General features: G+C 42.7%; 1 protein-coding gene across 4 annotated transcripts in view; it reads left to right on the top strand.

Moving 5' to 3' along the window:
- LMX1B (LIM homeobox transcription factor 1 beta) overlaps positions 1–17,914 on the top strand; it is a 160,611-nt gene that overhangs the window by 2,628 nt on the left and 140,069 nt on the right. For all 4 annotated transcript variants that reach the window (XM_035113357.2, XM_035113358.2, XM_035113355.2 and 1 more), the window contains one exon: positions 453–639. In XM_035113357.2, the coding sequence (XP_034969248.1) occupies positions 453–639 (187 nt within the window). The remainder of the gene's footprint in view (positions 1–452; positions 640–17,914) is intronic.

Genomic DNA, 17,914 nt, shown 5'->3' with positions numbered 1-17,914 from the left:
AATGTGGGGCGGGGCGGTTTGGAATGTGATTTAAATTTGTTTTAAAACAGTGAGAAACAATGTCTTGGCAACCCAAACTAAGTGAATAAAAATTTTAAAAGCAACACTTTTAATAGCAATCTTTGCTCTTGTCTGAGACTCTTGCTCTTGTGAACGTGACTGTGATTGTGTAACGATATTGACATGGTCCTTTGTGAAAGCTGCACCATCCATTGGGGCCCCTTTCTCCCCCCGCCCCCCCACTCATGCGAACCGTAAGTTGTTAAAGGGTACTGGGAATTTGTAACTCTGTGAAAGGGAAACTACAGTTTCCATTGTATTCTTGGTGTGTGTGAATATGTTTTCAATATGTACTGTATTCTTTTCTTCTTCCAAAATTCACTCCATCTTTCACATTTTCTCTCTCTTTTTGCTACTTCGTCTCCCCACCCCTTCCTTCCCTTCCTCTTCAGGGTCAGACTGTCAGCACCAGGCCGTCTGCGAAGGGTGCCAGCGGCCCATCTCGGACCGCTTCCTGATGCGCGTCAACGAATCCTCTTGGCACGAAGAGTGTCTCCAGTGCGCCGTGTGTCAACAAGCGCTGACCACCAGCTGCTACTTTCGGGACCGCAAGCTTTATTGCAAGCAAGACTACCAACAGTAAGTGGGCGCAGCCACCGCCCAAATTAGGCTCGTCCTTTTGCACGTCGGAACAGTATGTGCACGACCATGCAAAGCAACGTGTTTTCCGATCTAAGCAAGCATCTTTAAAAATTCAATCCCGATACAATCTTGTTTATGCTAGTATTTATTTGTTAGTATTTATTTATTTATTTATTTATTTGGGGCGGGAGTGCCATTCTCAGTTTTGGGGTGCACCTAATTAAACCTGGCTTTGGAAGATAGTGTCAAGCAATCAAAGCTAAAGCTCATTCTCCCCACACTCTCCGCGCGCGTCCCACTTTTCTTTAGAACCTTTGTCGCACCATTAGTAGAAGTTCTACCCTTGAGTCAGAGGGATGTCTGTGGGGTTTTTTTTTGGGGGGGGGGTTGATACCAGGAACGCGAGGCGCCGGCTCTTGCTCTCTTCAGTGCACGAGTTTCTTTCTATAACTTTCAGCTAAGTCTGTGGCCGATCAGACTTAGTTTGGGATCTGAATCCAAGGTTGCGGAGACGTCCCTACCATCGGTTCCCATTTGAGGTCCGAAATCGGTTTGACTTCGAAGTGAACCATTTTTTATAATAAAGATGAATTTCTCTTCCCACTTTGTGTAACAACCTTCCTTTCTAACGGGTCCCACTATGCTCAGCTGAGACACATTCCCAAATTTACAACGTCTATCCATGGAAATCTCCCCCCTCCCCCCTTTAAAGATTTAGTCATTTTAACGGAGTCTTGGATTGGTCTGGATTCCACCTTCCCTTTCATTGAACAATTAACAAATTTAAATTACTGCAACCGAATTTGATTTTGCGCCACACTTTTCTTGGGAGTAAATCCATCTGAATTCTACCCCACTGACTCTAGAGTGGGTCGCCCCCCTCGTTATTTCTTTATAACGACATTTGCAAAGGAAATAACCCCTAATTTTTCCACACAAACACCTATTTTGCTTTTTACTTCTTGATTTTAATTTTCCTGCGGCCTCTTTTGAAGATGCAGAAACGTTGAATGGCTACTTGTTTGCCTTGCAGAATGGAATAATATTTGTTTTCCGATTACCTACTTTATTAAAAAATAAAAAAATGCATATAAACAACACTCGCTTAAAAAAAAAATTCCAGTGGTGGGAAATTTTATACCAGCAATTAAAAACCAAACGATGTTTGCAAAGTACCTTCCTTAGATAATATTGCTGATTTGATGATTGGGGGTTGGGATTCAGAATTTAAATTTTGCGTGCATGTATTCAATTACTGTAAGATTAGCTAAACTACTTTGGTGAGAACTTGGTGGAAGGAGATATTGTAAAATACTGAAAGTGGGAGAGAAAATTTAGCAAAACATTTCTAACAAATCCTGATTTTGTGGTTGGGAGTAATATAAAGATTGGAAGTATTATTTTTCCCATTTGTGAGTGGGGAGGTAGATAATTATATATAATGATTATCTGCTAAGAGATCGTGCAATATAGTATGATATCGAAATACAGAGGAAGTTTGTGCCTATGTGTTTGTATGTACATATGTGTGTATATATGTGTGCGCGTGCGTGCGCGCATAGGCGCCAACTCTAAGGGGCCCAGACCCCTTCGCCCCCCCAATATTTAGGAGCGCCGGGCCCCCCAATATTTTATTCAAGTTGGCGCCACCGTATATGTTTCTGTGTGCATATTGTATTTATATAGACATCGTGTCACAAATCAGATTAAGTGATATTTAGGCTGTCCTTTTACATACATTTACCTCAGAAGCAGCCCCAGCTGCACACGCTGCATTTACTTCCGAGTAAACTGAGTTGCCGGTTATTCCATAGGGCATTTCAGACAGGGAGCTGTTGGAGGCTGGATATAATGGGGCAAAGGCGGCGAGCGTGTCTTTGGGTGTGGAGAAGTTTTCTTAGTTTCAAGATCGGAGGATAAGTGAAGAGATACTGAAAGACAGGGAGTGTCATTTTTCCTACCCCCCCTTTTATAAGAGGTGAACACACAATATACCCCTCTGAGGTAGATGAGAGAACAAAGGCATAGGCGATTGACCCACTAGATTTCTTAATAAAACGACCCCCATATTTTATTGAATTTTACTGATTTTACAATACTGCATTTATTTTATTAGTTTTTTAAAGCCCCATCATGTTACATAGGGCTGCAAATCTAAGTCTGCAATCCTATCTACGTTTATCTGAGAGCAAGTCCCATTGAAACAGTTGCACTTACTTTTGAGTAAGCAGGAGTAGGCTCGCTCTCATTACCTGGTAAAGGGGTCTTAACTTGAAAATAAACTGGCCAACGTCGGGTCCGCATCATAATCCGGATTCAAAATTCAAACGCTTTGAAGCGCCAGCATCATTTGATTCGCCCAGATCAGTTCTGCCGGGCCGGAGCATAGCTGCCAAGTTTTCCCTTTTCTCGCGAGGAAGCCTATTCAGCACAAGGGAATTTCCCTTAAAAAAAGGGAGAACTTGGCAGCTATGGGCCGGAGCCCGAAGGCGATCGTGGACTGCGAGTCGGAACATTTCGGCTTAAATCCAGTTCAGACTTCATTCATTGAATTTTCAGATATATGTTTCCCAACCCTTCGGGTGAAGCAGAGGCGAGTCCTGCTGACTTCGGTTAAAATAAAATTAGAATCAAAACGGACTCGGAGCAAACTTTGGGCTTTGTAAACAGCGCGGTTGAAACCAGCGCGAGTTTTGCTTGAGAGTGAGACGAGTAGGGAATGAAAGGGAAGCGGGTGGTTCCGCTGGGGGAACCAGCCCTGCTGCCTCGGAGCACCTCCGGGCAAGACAAGCCGCTACAAGGGCCGGCCCCGGCTTCATAGCTCCTTCCTCCCAGCTGCTGTCGTAGGCCCTGCTTTAGAGAGCGGCAGCAACGGCGGGTCTCCAGAGCCAAGAAATCCTCCAGCACAGAGGAGGCTCTAATGTCTAATCCGCTCTCCTTCCCCCTTCTTTTTTCTCCTCCTGAGTTGCCTCCAACTAAGTCCTACTCAGAGAAGACTCTTTGGGGTGAATGGGGCTAAGCTAATCATGCCCATCCATTTCAATTGCTCTATTCTGAGTAAGGCTACGCGCGCATCATTTTCTTTTCACTGGCCTTTCGCTTTCATTCTCATTCAACGTTTTCTATCCCCTGACTTTTTGTTTCCCCCAGGGTGTGTGCGCGTGGCAGGTAACCCTGTTCCCGGTAGGGGGGCGTCCTGGGCTGCGTAGACACCATGCACTTAAAGCACACTCCCCTAACACCAAGAATCATGGGAGCCATAGTTCACCCTTCACAGAGCTATAGTTTCCAGCACCCTTTAAAACTACAGTTCCCAGGATTATTGGACGCGGAGTCTACTCGGAAGTGAGCCTCAATGGGGCTCCTTCCCAGACAGGTAAGTCGTGTTAGACTTGCAGCCTTTTGAATGCGTTTGGTCTGTCCACGAAAGCGCACGTGCCAAAATTAAACCAGGTAGTCGAAGGCACAACCAAGTTGTTTTCTCATTATTTTCCATTTTTTTGGAGAAGTAAAGTAAAATAAACACTCGCTTCACAGAAAAGAGAGGCTAAGCCATGAGTGCTACTCTCAACAGGCGGGGTGACTGTGGTTATTAGCTCCGGAGAGAAGTCACCATTCTCCCCCTACGGCCAACTCCGCAGGTCACCCTCTCGGGCGGGTGTCTCTTCGAAGCAACCCAGGAGGAGTACTTCGAGGAAACGGCCTTCTCGTTTTGTTTTGTTTTTCCCAGCACAGGCGAGTACTCTGGACGCTAAGCGTCTGCCGGAGCGTCCGTTGGCTGTCTGATCGCTTCTTTCTCCGACGAGGCCAAAGGGCCGGTTGCCTTCCGAGGGGGCTCTCTGGCACTGCCCGTGAGCGCGCAGACACGCTCGCCCGGGAATTTGGGCTGCGAAAAGGCTTAGCTGCACAGTGACGAAGGAAAACGGATAATACCGAGAAGCAGGGACCTCAAGTAACCCAAGCCCAGCCATAAGGTCTTGAGACAGGCTCGGAAAGAGAAGCAGTCTATTTTCTCTTGACGCGCCCGTCATTATGGTTGGGCCGGAAAAGGAAAATACCGGCGGACTCAGGGCGCAACGGCTGGCGCTTCTCTTCTGAGCCCCACTAAGTTCTGAGCCCCGCTGACCTCCCTGCCAGCGAGGTCCGGGCTGCGAGTCTGGAGCACCTCGTTCACAATAAACGGCGTCCATAGAGTTCTCCCGTTTCTGCTAGGCCTCGCTTGGAGAGCTGGCGGTGAAGGCCGCGACTCCTTTCTGCTTTAGGAGAATGAGGGGACGGGATGGCTAAGATTTTGGAGCCGAAGGTTGGGAAGTCGGTGGGGAAGAGTGACAGCACCTCCAGGAAGAGCCACGTTTAGGGGTGAAGCCATAATCTGTTTGCTCCCCCTATTGAAATGGACTCTTCCTCTTAAGGTAGCCTTAAGTGCATAGCGATACATTTAAAGGATGCCCCTGAATATTGAGAATTGTAGTTTGAGGGTACTGGGAATTGTAACACTGAAGTGTAAACGTTGATCTGTATGCAGCTTTTCACCTTAAAAGAAAAGTGAGTAAAGGAGGTGCTCAGAGAAAGGAATATCACATTTAACTCAGCCAAATGGACTTACATTAACCTAGGTCTGCACTTCATAAAACTAGAAGTAATTTCGTCCATCTTTACATAAAGCACACACACACACACACACACAATTGTATAACACAGGAGAGAATCTTAACACCTTTCCTGAAACTGCTGGGGGTTAAAACCACGAGATCAAGAGGCAACCAGTGTGACTGTGAGACAAGAACTTGCTTTTGAAAATCCATGGAAGGTGGTGATAGAAGCATGCCAAACTATTGCATTTTGGACTTGAGGGATAAGGTCCTAGTCCTCATGGCGGTGAGGACAAAAATCTTCTGAACTGTCTGAAAAATATGGCTTTAAAGACTAGGATATCTTCAGTCTTGGTGTTTCAAGCCCCACTCCCCAATCCCAGGGTCATGGCAAAGTATCCCATATTGTAGTCTACTGGTTTTACAGGTGAGTAAATAAGAGAGAGACCAAGAGAGGAAATTAGATGGGTTCGGTCTTGAAACACAGACCCTCTGAGCAGACAGATAAAGGGTAGTTGTGAAACCTGTTAAAATACTTGAGATATCATTTCAGGAGTGCAGTTTCAGCTTCTGAGTACCTGTACAGGCAATTAAGAGAGAGAGAGAGAGTGTGTGTGTGAAACCAACAAGGTACAAATACCCCCTTTATGTTCCACCCACAGTTACATGGCCAAAACAGTTGTATATTTTTCAGAATGTATGTTGTGATCCTTTTCATGGCATAAGAACTTTATTGCTACTAGGACACAGCAGACCTGTCTTTGTCTGCTTGCCAGTCTGTTTCTCTGTCCGTCTATCATCTACCTGTGCAAAGCTGACACTTTTAAGACTCCTTACTTAGAGTGAAGACGACTTCCTTATTTTAAAGTAATTATAGATGAATTGGGTGGAGTGGTTGATGCTTCTGAGATTACATTTCTTGTGACTTGAAGTGTGTGAGTTGGGAGGGGGAGAGAGAGAGACTCCTTTTATTTACCAATTCTCTCTGCAAGTTAAGGCTCTAAATTCAACTACAAATACTCAGAAAGAGCTGGGTGCTGTGACTCTTCCAGAAGCAAAGCAAATAGTTATACCTAAAAAGTCATTGTGACTATGTGTGGTCAATGGCTAGCTCTTGTTAAATCATCGTCCTCTTAGTTGTTGTTTTTTGCTTTCGTCCTCTTCAGTTTGTAATCTCCTTGGGGCAGAGATCTTGTTGTTCTGTCAAGTGCCCTGTACTAGGATGAAGCCTTAAAGCTCATAATATGAGCAATTGTCTTTCTTGGACATCTCACATCATTCGTTCCATGCACAATCTGTATGTCAGGGCATAGGTTGGTTTTGGAGTTTTGTTTTTGTTTTTTGCCTTGGAGCTGATTTTCTCCCCCCCCCCCCGCCCCCGCCCCCTGTTTTCTTTCTCTTTCTCTCTCTTCCACTTCACGCTTGTCACTAAAATTTAGGACCCTCTTTGTGCCCAGAGTGGGGTAGAACATGGTCCCTTCAATCGTCGCGACATAATAGGACTCCACAAGTAGTCTAGGAGCTGACAAAAGGCGACATCTCTTGTTGTACATCACCTTTTGTCTAACGTTCAGAAGGTTCCCCAAAAGATCCTGAAGTGAAGCTTGGTTGGGTGGGGGGAGAAAAGCTATGTGCATTTCATAGCAACAGCCCCAAAATCCCTCACCATGGAAACTGTGTAGTAATCTGTTAATGAGACATGCGATGTATAAATATTGCCAGAGTTGTATGGTTGGAGATTAATGTCCTTTTATTTCAGAGTGACACCCCAAATGTGTTATTTCAGATGGGTGCTTCTGTCCTGGACCTGTAAGCTAAAGAAAGTTTACACAGCATTGAAGTCCAGGTCTTAAGCGACATTTCCTTTAGCCTTATTGATTTGAATGGAAACCTGTTCTGAGTGTCTTAAGATATCTGACAGAATGCCTCAATTGTAAACAGAGAAGACACTTGGTGTGTCAGTAATATATTTCCCACCCCTACCCCACCCCTGACCAAACCCTTTTGGTTTCAGGTCCATGGCAGAATAATTATTTGTAGATTTCCACAATCATTGTTCATATTTTTACTCCCATTTGAATAACAGTCACACTTTAGGAATAATGAAAGGTTCAAGATGTACCAGTATCATTCTTATTTTGTTCTCCAAAAGGATTTTTTAAAATTTTTGTATGGGGAAAAGGTGGAATATGATTAATTAACATTCTAAAAAAATAAGCATAGAATTATTAGATTATGAAGTTGCTAGGAAAAAAACCCAGAGAAGTCAAAACTGGAACAAAAGCTTAGATTTCCTTGGGGAAAATATCCCAAATGGGAGCTGTACATGTCAATCTACTAAATAATGGGACTTTTAAAGTGATTAATTTGGTGTGGGTGTGTGAATTTTAACTGGTGAGGCTTGAGTTAAATGTACAGTTTTGTAGGTTTTTGGTCCAGTGTGTTACTGCAAGTGGGGTTGAATATGAGGCTGGCTTCTCTTTACAACAATGTGGTTGGATTGCTTTGCGAATTGGCACAAGCTTCCTTGCAAAAAGGCATACCATACTGAAGTGACAGTGGTGTGAATTTATTTACATCCAGTGTATTTCCACATTAGCTATAGGCTATAAGAGGAACAAAGGGCATAGCATATAAATTATCAAATAACAAAATTCGTATTGGACAGATGCATACAATGGTCAGAAAGGAGACCAACTTTTAAAATTTGTGATGAATCCACTGGAATTTGATTAACAGCCCTACCCTAATAGGAGTGTATGTGTGTGCGTATTAGTATTTACCATTTTTAGACATTTACTATAATTATTTATAGTCTCACAAGAATGAAAATGATTACAGATGAGCAATGCAGTCCTATGTGGTTATTCAGTAGTTAAGTCCTAATGCGTCCAACAGGACATCTGTTTATGATTGCTAAATTTCTGAACATTTGAAAAGACACAAATGAGTTTTGATAATTACCTGTATGTGGCTAATATGCGCTGGTGTGTGAGAGTATACGGAGATTTTCAGCGTTGCAATATTTTTTGCAGTTGCATACTTTCTTAATTCCTTACTTGCATTTTTATTATCAGAGGTTACTTTACATTATCAGTGGGTTGTTTAATTGTAATGTTAATATAATATGTTTTCATTAGTTTATTCTTGATATGACTGTTTACATTTTGTCATGATCTTTTAACTGTTAGTGGGTTGTGTAAAACTTACTGATGTTATGAGTAACCATGTGTGTAAAATAATGTAACCTATATATAAAGTACACAACTCCATTCACCCTGGAGAGGAGCAACAACAACAACAACAACAACAACCTGAGGTCTCTTCAGATATTCTCAAAGCTTTTCCAATTGGATAAGGTTGCAATGGCAGGGAGGCAGCAGAGGTGGTTGGGGGGCGGGGAGAGTTTGGTGCAATGCTATGCAAGGCCGGGCAGGAATAAAAAGATATCAACATGATGGCCTTTTGTTAGATCACAGCACCTCGTTTGACATGACAAGGTAGCCCGCTGAGCCTGCTTCTGCAGACCGACAGCAGAAAATACAAGCAGGAGGAGGAAGAGGGAATGAAGGAGAGGGGGTGGGGGTGAAAAGACACAGTAAATCAATTTGTTCTCCTTTCCTCTGAAAAGTTCTTTAAATGAAAAGGGAAAAAAACCCCGAAAAATGTGCAATTAAACATATTTTTTAAAGGAAAACCTACCAGCGCCCCAGTACTAGGGTTTATTTCCCAACTTACGTCATTAGGAAAAACAAGAAGGTGTTAGACTTTAAAATGCTGTTGTGTTTTCCAATCCCCATACAATCACATTGATCTGGTTTGTAAAAATGGAAGTTCCATAGAGGCTGGGCTCCATTTAAGAACAGGTGGTGAGCTTTCTATCTGCTGTAATGAAGAACAATTTAAGCCTATGGGACAATGAGAGTGTATGCCTTCCCCAGGACCCTATTAAGCTGAGGGAGTTGTACCTCTCATTTTCACCATCTTGAATGTTCATGCATGGGCCTTGCTGTCTTGCACTTGCTTGTTCAGAAGTAAGGTGTGTGTGTGTGTGTGTGTGTGTGTGTGTGTATTCTCCTGCAGTCTATTGTCTGGAGTAATCAGTAAGAGTCAGTGGGTGGATCGTGGCACGCTTCAGCTAGTTGATATATGAGCACAATTTTTACAAAAGTGCCTTTTGCAGTTAAGATGGTGTCAAGTAATGGTACAGTCAGGAGCTGGTGTGAGCTGTAGTCCAAAACATCTGGAGGGCACCAGGTTGGGGAAGGCAGATGAAGAGATAAGCTTGTCATCACATCACAGCTATGGCTGTGGTCGATCAAGCAGCTAAAGCTGTAGTTGATTAAGATGGCCACTCTTAAGCAGCAAAGACAAATTTCCAACAAAACCAAAGGCGGCACTTGCTTCCATGTACAGTATGTTTAGGACTGGCGTATGATACTGCTGTTCTGCACTCCTTATGCAGAAATAGGTTCTGCAGAAACCAGTAGGATTCATGACCTAGTTTTATAATCACTGCATAAGAGCTGGAGGTAGAGTTCCAGCTTTCATGTACCGTAATCTACCTTTTAACAGTGTTCCTTAATTAGGCCAAAGAATGCATTTGCATCACACCTTAACTTAGAGCATGTTCCGTTGAAATTGACAAGCTGAAATTCTATGTTCATCTGCTTAAGATCAGGCAGGATCTGTAATTACCTTGAATCCCACATGGAAAAAGCTCACGGCTCAAACGTAGGGAAAATTTATATGTTTTATAAACAATTGTTCAGTAGCTTTTTTCTGTTTTTAATAATAAGAAAAATAATATAACCCTTTTTCTTGTTGGCTGGGTGATAAAGCAACCTTATAGTATATATTTATTTGAATGTATAGGCTGCCAACTCAGTGCACACTTGCTAGGAAGGAAGGAAGCACCACTGAATTTAATGTGGTGATGGTAAACACACTTAGGATCTCACTGTAAATAAACTGGAATTTAGCCAGCATACTAATCCTTGAATTCACAAACTTTTCTGCCAGAATAACCTCCCCCGCACCTAGATAATTTTAAGAGAGGCAAGAGATTCTTACATTTTCTTCCTTCCTAAAAAAAAAAAAAAAAGCGGGTGGTAGTACAAAACGAAACCTCCTTGAATGGGCTCCTTTTTGAAATAATGAAGCCAGTTATTGGGAGCTGTTTGGAATGCTGGCGAATGGAATGCAGGTGGCGAGATCAAAGGTGTATGAAAAACACAATTTATCACCCGAATTTCACTCCCACATCTGTGAGATTCTCAGATAGTATCAATCCCAGATCAAGGGCTTGTGCGCACTGTGCAGGAGGCTGCGAGTGAAGGTAGGGTGCTCTGTTCTGGGTGTGGGATGGATTGTGCTTGCCAAAGTATGTCTTCTCAAAGTGATGGTCATTGCACACTGGATCAGGGCTGCAGTATTTCATCCCTTGGATTTTGAACCCAAAACACTAGGGTTGACTCTTCAAAGAAACTGCAGGCAACACTGACATGACATTAGAGGACATTAGACATTAGGCTTCTCTGTTTTCCATTTTTTCAATCTTAAATTCAGTTCTCCACATTTCCACATCAGCGTGTGAATTTTTTAAAAAGTCCTCGTGAAAATTCATTAGCGTTTTGTTATGAATTTATCCTGATGCACACACGTCTCTATGCAATTTTACCTAATGCACACATATATTTTTTTGCAAAGTGGTTTCTCAACATAGTATGAATTTTTGTATGTTATTTTCCCAAATCTGATTTTTTTTTTTAAAAAAACCCCCCCACACACCTTGCCCTTGTACACAATACCTGGCTGGAGAACTGTGTTGCAAAATTCAGAGCAGTGCAAATCTTGAAGGCTGGCTGCATTTTGGGTTTTGTATCATTTCAGAAAGTGCAAATTAGGTTTGCAAACTGAATTGAATCCTCCCCCCTCATCCCCAAGTGGAATTAGATTCACTTGAAGGCCAAGCAGGAGTGACTTTACTAACACCTACCTCCAGGGTCTAGCTAGTGGCTATCCTGTATCTATTGGCAAAATGAACTTCCTTGAGTATTGATGCTTGAAAAACTGTGTCCCACCTGCCAGTTAGGCAAAACTCTAAACCTTGCTTACTGCTTTGTGGCATAGGTCTCATAAACACCACAATCCTAACCCCACTTATTTGAGAGTAAGCCCCATTGAATTCAGTACGACTTACTTCTGAGTAGGCATGGTTTGGATTGCCTACCCCCACTTAATGTACAAATAATGGATCAGCTTGTCATTTTTCACATACCGGTTAAGACTTACATTTTTTTTTTTAAAAAAAAAATCCTCCAAGATTGAAAATTCTTCCAAGATCCAAACAACTATTCATTGTTTAAAGGCTTTAACAGCTGAGGTTTTTTTCTTATATAAAAAAGCAGCAGCAGCAGCAGCAGCAAAAAGCTCATCTGATCTCATTTATATTTACTTGGAAGTACCTTTGCTCAATTATGCATTTTTCTTTTTTAAAAACTGCTTATGTTGAAGTAAATATATAATTATCAAAAGAACCGTTATTGAATTGCCTCTATTGAGCAAATAAACAGACTGTGAGAATATCCAGTCTATAAACCAAATTAAGGGATACAGCCAGTGCAAATCCTCCTCAGAATAGACCCATTGGAATGAATGGACATGCCTAACTTAGGTTCATTACTTTCAAGTGGGTCTAAATATACATTTGTTGGATATAACCTAAAGCCTTTAATTCTTTTTTGTATCTGAAGCATAAGAACATAAGAAGAACCTGGCTGCTGGATGAGGCCAGTGGCCCATCTAGTCATAACTGCCAAGTACCCTGTTTTCCCCGGGAAACCCCCCGTTTTTACTTACCCTTTCCCGGTGGTCCCCCGTATCACTTTGTCTCCCGTTTTTCTCCGTTATTTTCTCCTGCTGGCGGCCATTTTCTTTCTTTCTTTCTTTCTTTCTTTCTTTCTTTCTTTCTTTCTTTCTTTCTTTCTTTCTTTCTTTCTTTCTTTCTTTCTTTCTTTCTGACGTTGACGCAACTTCCGGTGTCACAGGGCTGCCGGTCCCGGATTCTGCAGTCCGGGACTTGGAAGGTAAGCATCTAGTCCAGCATCCTGTTCTCACAGTGGCTAACCAGATGCCTGTGGGAAACCCGTCAGCAGGAGCCGAGCTCAAGAGCACGGTCCCTATCTGAATAGCTCAGGCAGTAGAACACGAGGCTCTTAATCTCAGGATCGTGGGTTTAAGCCCCATGTTGGGCAGAGGATTCCTGCATTGCAGGGGGTAGGACTAGATGATCCTTGTGGGCCCTTCCAGCTCTATGATTCTATGATTCTATTACTGTGGCTTCCAGCAACTGGTATTCAGAAGCTCTGCTTTCTCTGACCTTGGAGACATGAGGAGAAATGAACAGGCTTTTTTAGACATTTAGTTACTCTGCCCGTCTCACTAATAAACCAGTTAAGCCAGCCTCTTTGGAATTGTTGCTATTTACTATTCTTGCCAATTCTATGTGCCCCCATTTTAAATCTTATACTTCCAATCAAGGATATTTCAGATCCTAGTGTTTCTTTGCTCTACCAAAATATGGTGTATGGGTTGGGCTGATGGTCTGAGAGAGGACTCATTCAAAGCCTTTTTTGTTCATGGGAGCCTGCTGAGCAAGAGAAGTGGGAACAGACATGAAGAAGAGAAGCTTAAGAGGGGATATGGTTCCCATCTTCAAACGTCTGAAGGGTCTGTTGCCCAAAAGATGGAGCAGCCTGTTTTGAGGGTGGGTCAAGAACAGGTGGGGGGAACCTGCAATTAGGGCAAATGTATCATTTTCAGTTTTTCTCCTTTTCTCATTCCATACCAAGTCTTAAATTTAGTTCTCCACATTTTCACACCAGTCTGCAATTCTTTTTTTCTTTTAAAAAGGCCTTGGTGAAAATTAATCTGCATCTTTGTGCAAAATTCTCCTGTTATATACATGTTCACGTGCAATTCACCTAACAATTTTTTTTGTGGCAAAGCAATATCCCCTAAAATGATGCATGATATTTTCATGAACATTATGCAATTTTCTGCACACTTTTTACCCCAGTAGATGCATTCTTTTACACAGAGAAAAACACCTTGCAAAATTTGGAGGCGACAGGTTTTGAAGGATGGCCGTGTTTCGGTTCATGTATTGTTTTTTTTTAAAAGCACTACTTGTGCAATTTTCCCTTTAAATGCAAACAAAATGGAATTCCTCCCTCCCACTTCCCTACTTATAAAGAAGCAGGTTTTGCTTAAACATTCAGAGAATCTTCCTAATGAAGATAATAATAAAAAATAAAGCAGAAAGCTGTTTGACAGTGGTGTAGCCTAGAGAAAGGGTGTGTTGCCTGGGGAGACTTCTGAGAGCCAGTTAGGTCTAGAGGACTGCATTAAGCCTTGGGCTTGAGGTTCTCCAGCTCTGCTGTAATGGGTATACTGTATGTGCCTATCATTGAGGCCATTTTAGACACTGCAGTTAAATTGTCTTAAAGGAAGGAGCACTTTAGATGGTACCGTGTATCCCTTTGCTGATTCCAATATATTGTAAAACTAACCTGGTTTGTGTGCCCTCTTGCTTATTCAGCTGAATGGGGCCAAAATATGTGACTCTCTCTCTCTCTCTCTCTCTCTCTCTCTCTCTCTCTCTCTCTCTCTCTCTGTGTGTGTGTGTGTGTGTGTGTGCCCCAAGCACTGAAAATATTGTGGTGCGCCCCCCACCCCCAAATGTAATTCAAAATAAAGACAATTCTAAACTGTAAAATAAAAGTTTTAAAATAAAGCATAACACAGATTTGTTGCAACACCTGACAGGATCCGATTCCCTTACATTATTTTGAATTACGTTAATAGGGCACCCCCCTCATTTAGGAGGGGGATGAAGAATAAAAAAAAGATACCAGGAAAATGGGAGAAGAGTAGAATGTAAGAAAGTCTAACAAAGTCCAGATTCTTCCCATGGTAACTAATTGGATGCTTTTTCGTTTTAATATCAAATATCAAATTCTTTCCAAAAAGAAAAGTTCTTATTCCCTCCTCCCCCCCCCCCGCCCTCCAATGCCACTGCTTGGCTGGTATTCTTAAGAACATGTTTAGTCAGCTCGGTAATCCAGCGTGGTCTGGATCCCTGTCGGTGACCAAGACCTAATCCCACTTACGCAGGAGTAAACCCGACTGAATTCAACAGAACTTACTTCTCGGAGCCTAAAGCACCCAGTTCCTTAACATTAGCTTAATGGTTAGGCTGTTCCTTCCTCTCTGCTCCATCAAGCCCTTTTCTGTTTCTCTTGGAGCGACTGAAATGTTCTGGGTTACATAAACATTGCAACTCTCTTTCTCTCCCCCCCCCCTCCCCCTTGTCTCTCTCTTCTGTTTGGTAACGTTATGTCGTTTTGTAACTCCAACTTGGAGAATCTTAAAAGAGAAGTTTGCATTAAACTAAGGCGTTGCCTTTTGTGCGCAGCAAGGCTTGGGTCTCACAAGGCAGGCAGAAATCAAGGTAGCAGCAGAGTTCCTCTAGCAAGGAAGGTTCCTTCTAAAAACCTATTCCTGTTTAAGGTGTAAAAGGGATCGGCCTCCAAATCCTAGAGAACGAGAACAAGGCACCTTGTTGGCGTTTAGCACTGGAATCATTGAATTCAGCTGTTGCTGTGTGAAAATTTGCCATATTTCTTGGGGAAATAATGTTTATACATTTTATTTTATTTTGCCTGGGCTGTTGGGTGAATAATGTTGCATCCAAGCAAGTCCTACTATGTTATGTTCATTGTTTTGGATGGGTCTACTCTTGAGCTGAACTAGCATTGGATGCAACCCACTCTGTCTGGGTTGCTTTCTGCAATTCTTTTCTTATTTGTAAAGCCTGATCTGACACACATAACTTCCTCTCATGCATTCTCACATCCATGAGTTTATCTAATCTCCTTTTAAAGGAGATTAATTCTGGGCAATTCTGGGCTGCATCAATAGGAGTATAGCATCTAGATCAAGGGAAGTAATAGTACCACTGTATTCTGCTCTGGTCAGACCTCACCTGGAGTACTGTGTCCAGTTCTGGGCACCACAGCTCAAGAAGGATACTGAGAAGCTGGAACGTGTCCAGAGGAGGGCAACCAAAATGGTCAAAGGCCTGGAAATGATGCCTTATGAGGAATGGCTTAGGGAGCTGGGTATGTTTAGCCTGGAGAAGAGAAGGTTAAGGGGTGATATGATAGCCATGTTCAAATATATAAAAGGGTGTCATATAGAGGAGGGAGAACGGTTGTTTTCTGCTGCTTCAGAGAAGCGGACACAGAGCAATGGATTCAAACTACAAGAAAGAAGATTCCACCTAACTTTCTGACAGTAAGAGCTGTTCGGCAGTGGAATTTGCTGCTAAGGAGTGTGGTGGAGTCTCCTTCTTTGGAGGTCTTTAAGCAGAGGCTTGACAGCCATATGTCAATAATGCTTTGATGGTGTTTCCTGCTTGGCAGGGGGTTGGACTGGATGGCCCTTGTGGTCTCTTCCAACTCTATGATTCTATGAAACTAGGATGGTGACCATCACTACCTCCTGTGGGAGCGAGTGCCGTAGTTTAACCATGTGCTGAATTCCCCCCCCCCCCGATTCTCTAACTTTGGTTTTCATCACTGTTGCTCAGTTTATGGGGACTTCTTCTCTCCATCCTGGATGTAGCTGCCACTCTATTCAGCTTATGGAACTTCTATTATTTCAAACAGGGAGAAAGGACTGAAATCACACTTTCATCTGTTGCTGTTGGATTAATGGAGGAAAGAGAGTTGGTAGAGGGTGAGGAGAGAATAATGTGTGTTTTCAGGAGGCTTTCTGCAGGATGTTAAGTGGGTCTTGCTTACTGCGGCATCAGTCTGCTGGTGACCATGTTACTTGCCTGTGTATGATAGGTGTCATTTGAGGCCAAAAATAACACCTATCTGCTCCTTGGAGGCCTATAGAATTCTCTCCCTCTTTGCTTTAAATGTTTATTTGTTAACATTAGACCTTTTAAAAGCCTAGCCTTGACCTGAAGTCTCCAGAAGGACCCACCTTTCTCTCTCTCCTACCCCCCCAACCTCCGTCACCCCTGCCAGCAGATAAAAGTCTGACCAAGTTTGTGCAATTTTCCTAGTAAGGTGTAATTGACAGGGCAATGAAGGCTTGGCTGTTTGGCTTGAACTGCATGGGATTTAGCTGTTTATAAGGACTTTGTGCTTGGCATTGACCTTCCTTAATATATTTCAAGCTGGAACTGACAGCACTTCCTAATGGGTCTTGCTTAAGTTTCCTTACTCAAAATAATACTTTTAATTTATTTTGCCTTTATGTTCTCTCCTTCCAGTCACCCAATTTGAAAGCAGCTCCATTCTTAACAAAAACAAAACAAAACAAAACAAAAAGCATCAAACCTCAAAACGCATTAAATGTATTAAACTCCAAAGTGTGTGCGTGTGCGCGCGTGCATGCAAGCCTTAATACTTGTTCAAGCAAAGTTTAGTTTAGGGGCATCTCATCCATAACAACCTTGCAATTCAGCCTTCTCTGGTAGAATTAGTTTAGATGCAGATAATCAATCCTACCTTTGCGTATAAGTCTCTGTGAGTTACTTTGGGGATTTCCCTTGTTTTTCATTTCTTTATTGCTTCCCGGATTTGCTCTGTCCCGTTTCCCTGATTCCTGCTTTGAGTAGAACTCCTAAATTCAATTCTGGAACTTCCATAGTTCATTCTAGCTTTTCGTTTCCTTAGATCAGGGGTAGGAAATCTCCCTGCCTCATCCCAGAGGCATTATTTCCTTAGAGGCATCCTTCCAGGGACTACATGCTAGTGATGGGTGGGGCCAGAAGAGATAGTGGACGGGGATACATGAATGAACGAATGAAACTTCATTTGCGTCAGCCATTGGCCATAGCAACAAAAGAACATTGCAGTCTACACAGAACAAAATAAAAAGTTGATTATATAAAACACAGTTTAGAGTCCTTAATCAGCAGTCAAATAGTGGACCTTATTCTCATTGCCCCAGCTAAAAACCTTGCAACCTTTGCTGTCATCTGCTCCTCTTGATCGGCCAGGAGAAAAGACACTGTGGCAGTGGTTGGGCGGCCCGGAATAGACAATAAAAAAGGGGTGATAATGTCATTCCTCAGGTCTTTGTAAAGAGTACAAGCCGGGAGGGCATGCGCCACTGATTTGGTGTTGCCATCTCTGCAGTGAGGGCGGGGCTACATGCAAAACTTAGCAGGGCAATAGACTCTTAGCTTCATACAGCAAGCTACAGTCCAGCCACACAAAAGTCAAAGGTTTTTCCGATACATACCTTTCCCTATCCATTCCCCCAGGTGCCAACTCTGTTGTCTTTTAGGCACCTTTCCCAAAATGTCTACTAGAATACTGTCTACTCAGAAGGAAGCCCAGTTGAAACCAATGGGACTTTCAGATAAGTACATTGAATATTATGGTATTACTTTATACAGGGATGCTTTTTTTGGCCCGGGGGGGGCGGCCGGGAGGCTCAAGTTTGAAGGAAGTAAATCCTAATGTGCAGCAGAACACATTTTAGAAAGAACCCCCTGGCCTCCCCAACTTGGATGGGTTTTAAAAGAGGATTAGACAAATTGATGTATGGTCAATCTACTGATGGCTACTAACCATGATGGCTTTGCTCCACCT

The sequence above is a fragment of the Zootoca vivipara genome, chromosome Z (assembly GCF_963506605.1).
Source record: "Zootoca vivipara chromosome Z, rZooViv1.1, whole genome shotgun sequence".
Classification (NCBI taxonomy): domain Eukaryota; kingdom Metazoa; phylum Chordata; class Lepidosauria; order Squamata; family Lacertidae; genus Zootoca; species Zootoca vivipara.
The sequence above is the reverse complement of the archived record's forward strand: the minus strand, read 5'-3'. Positions and strand labels throughout refer to the sequence as shown.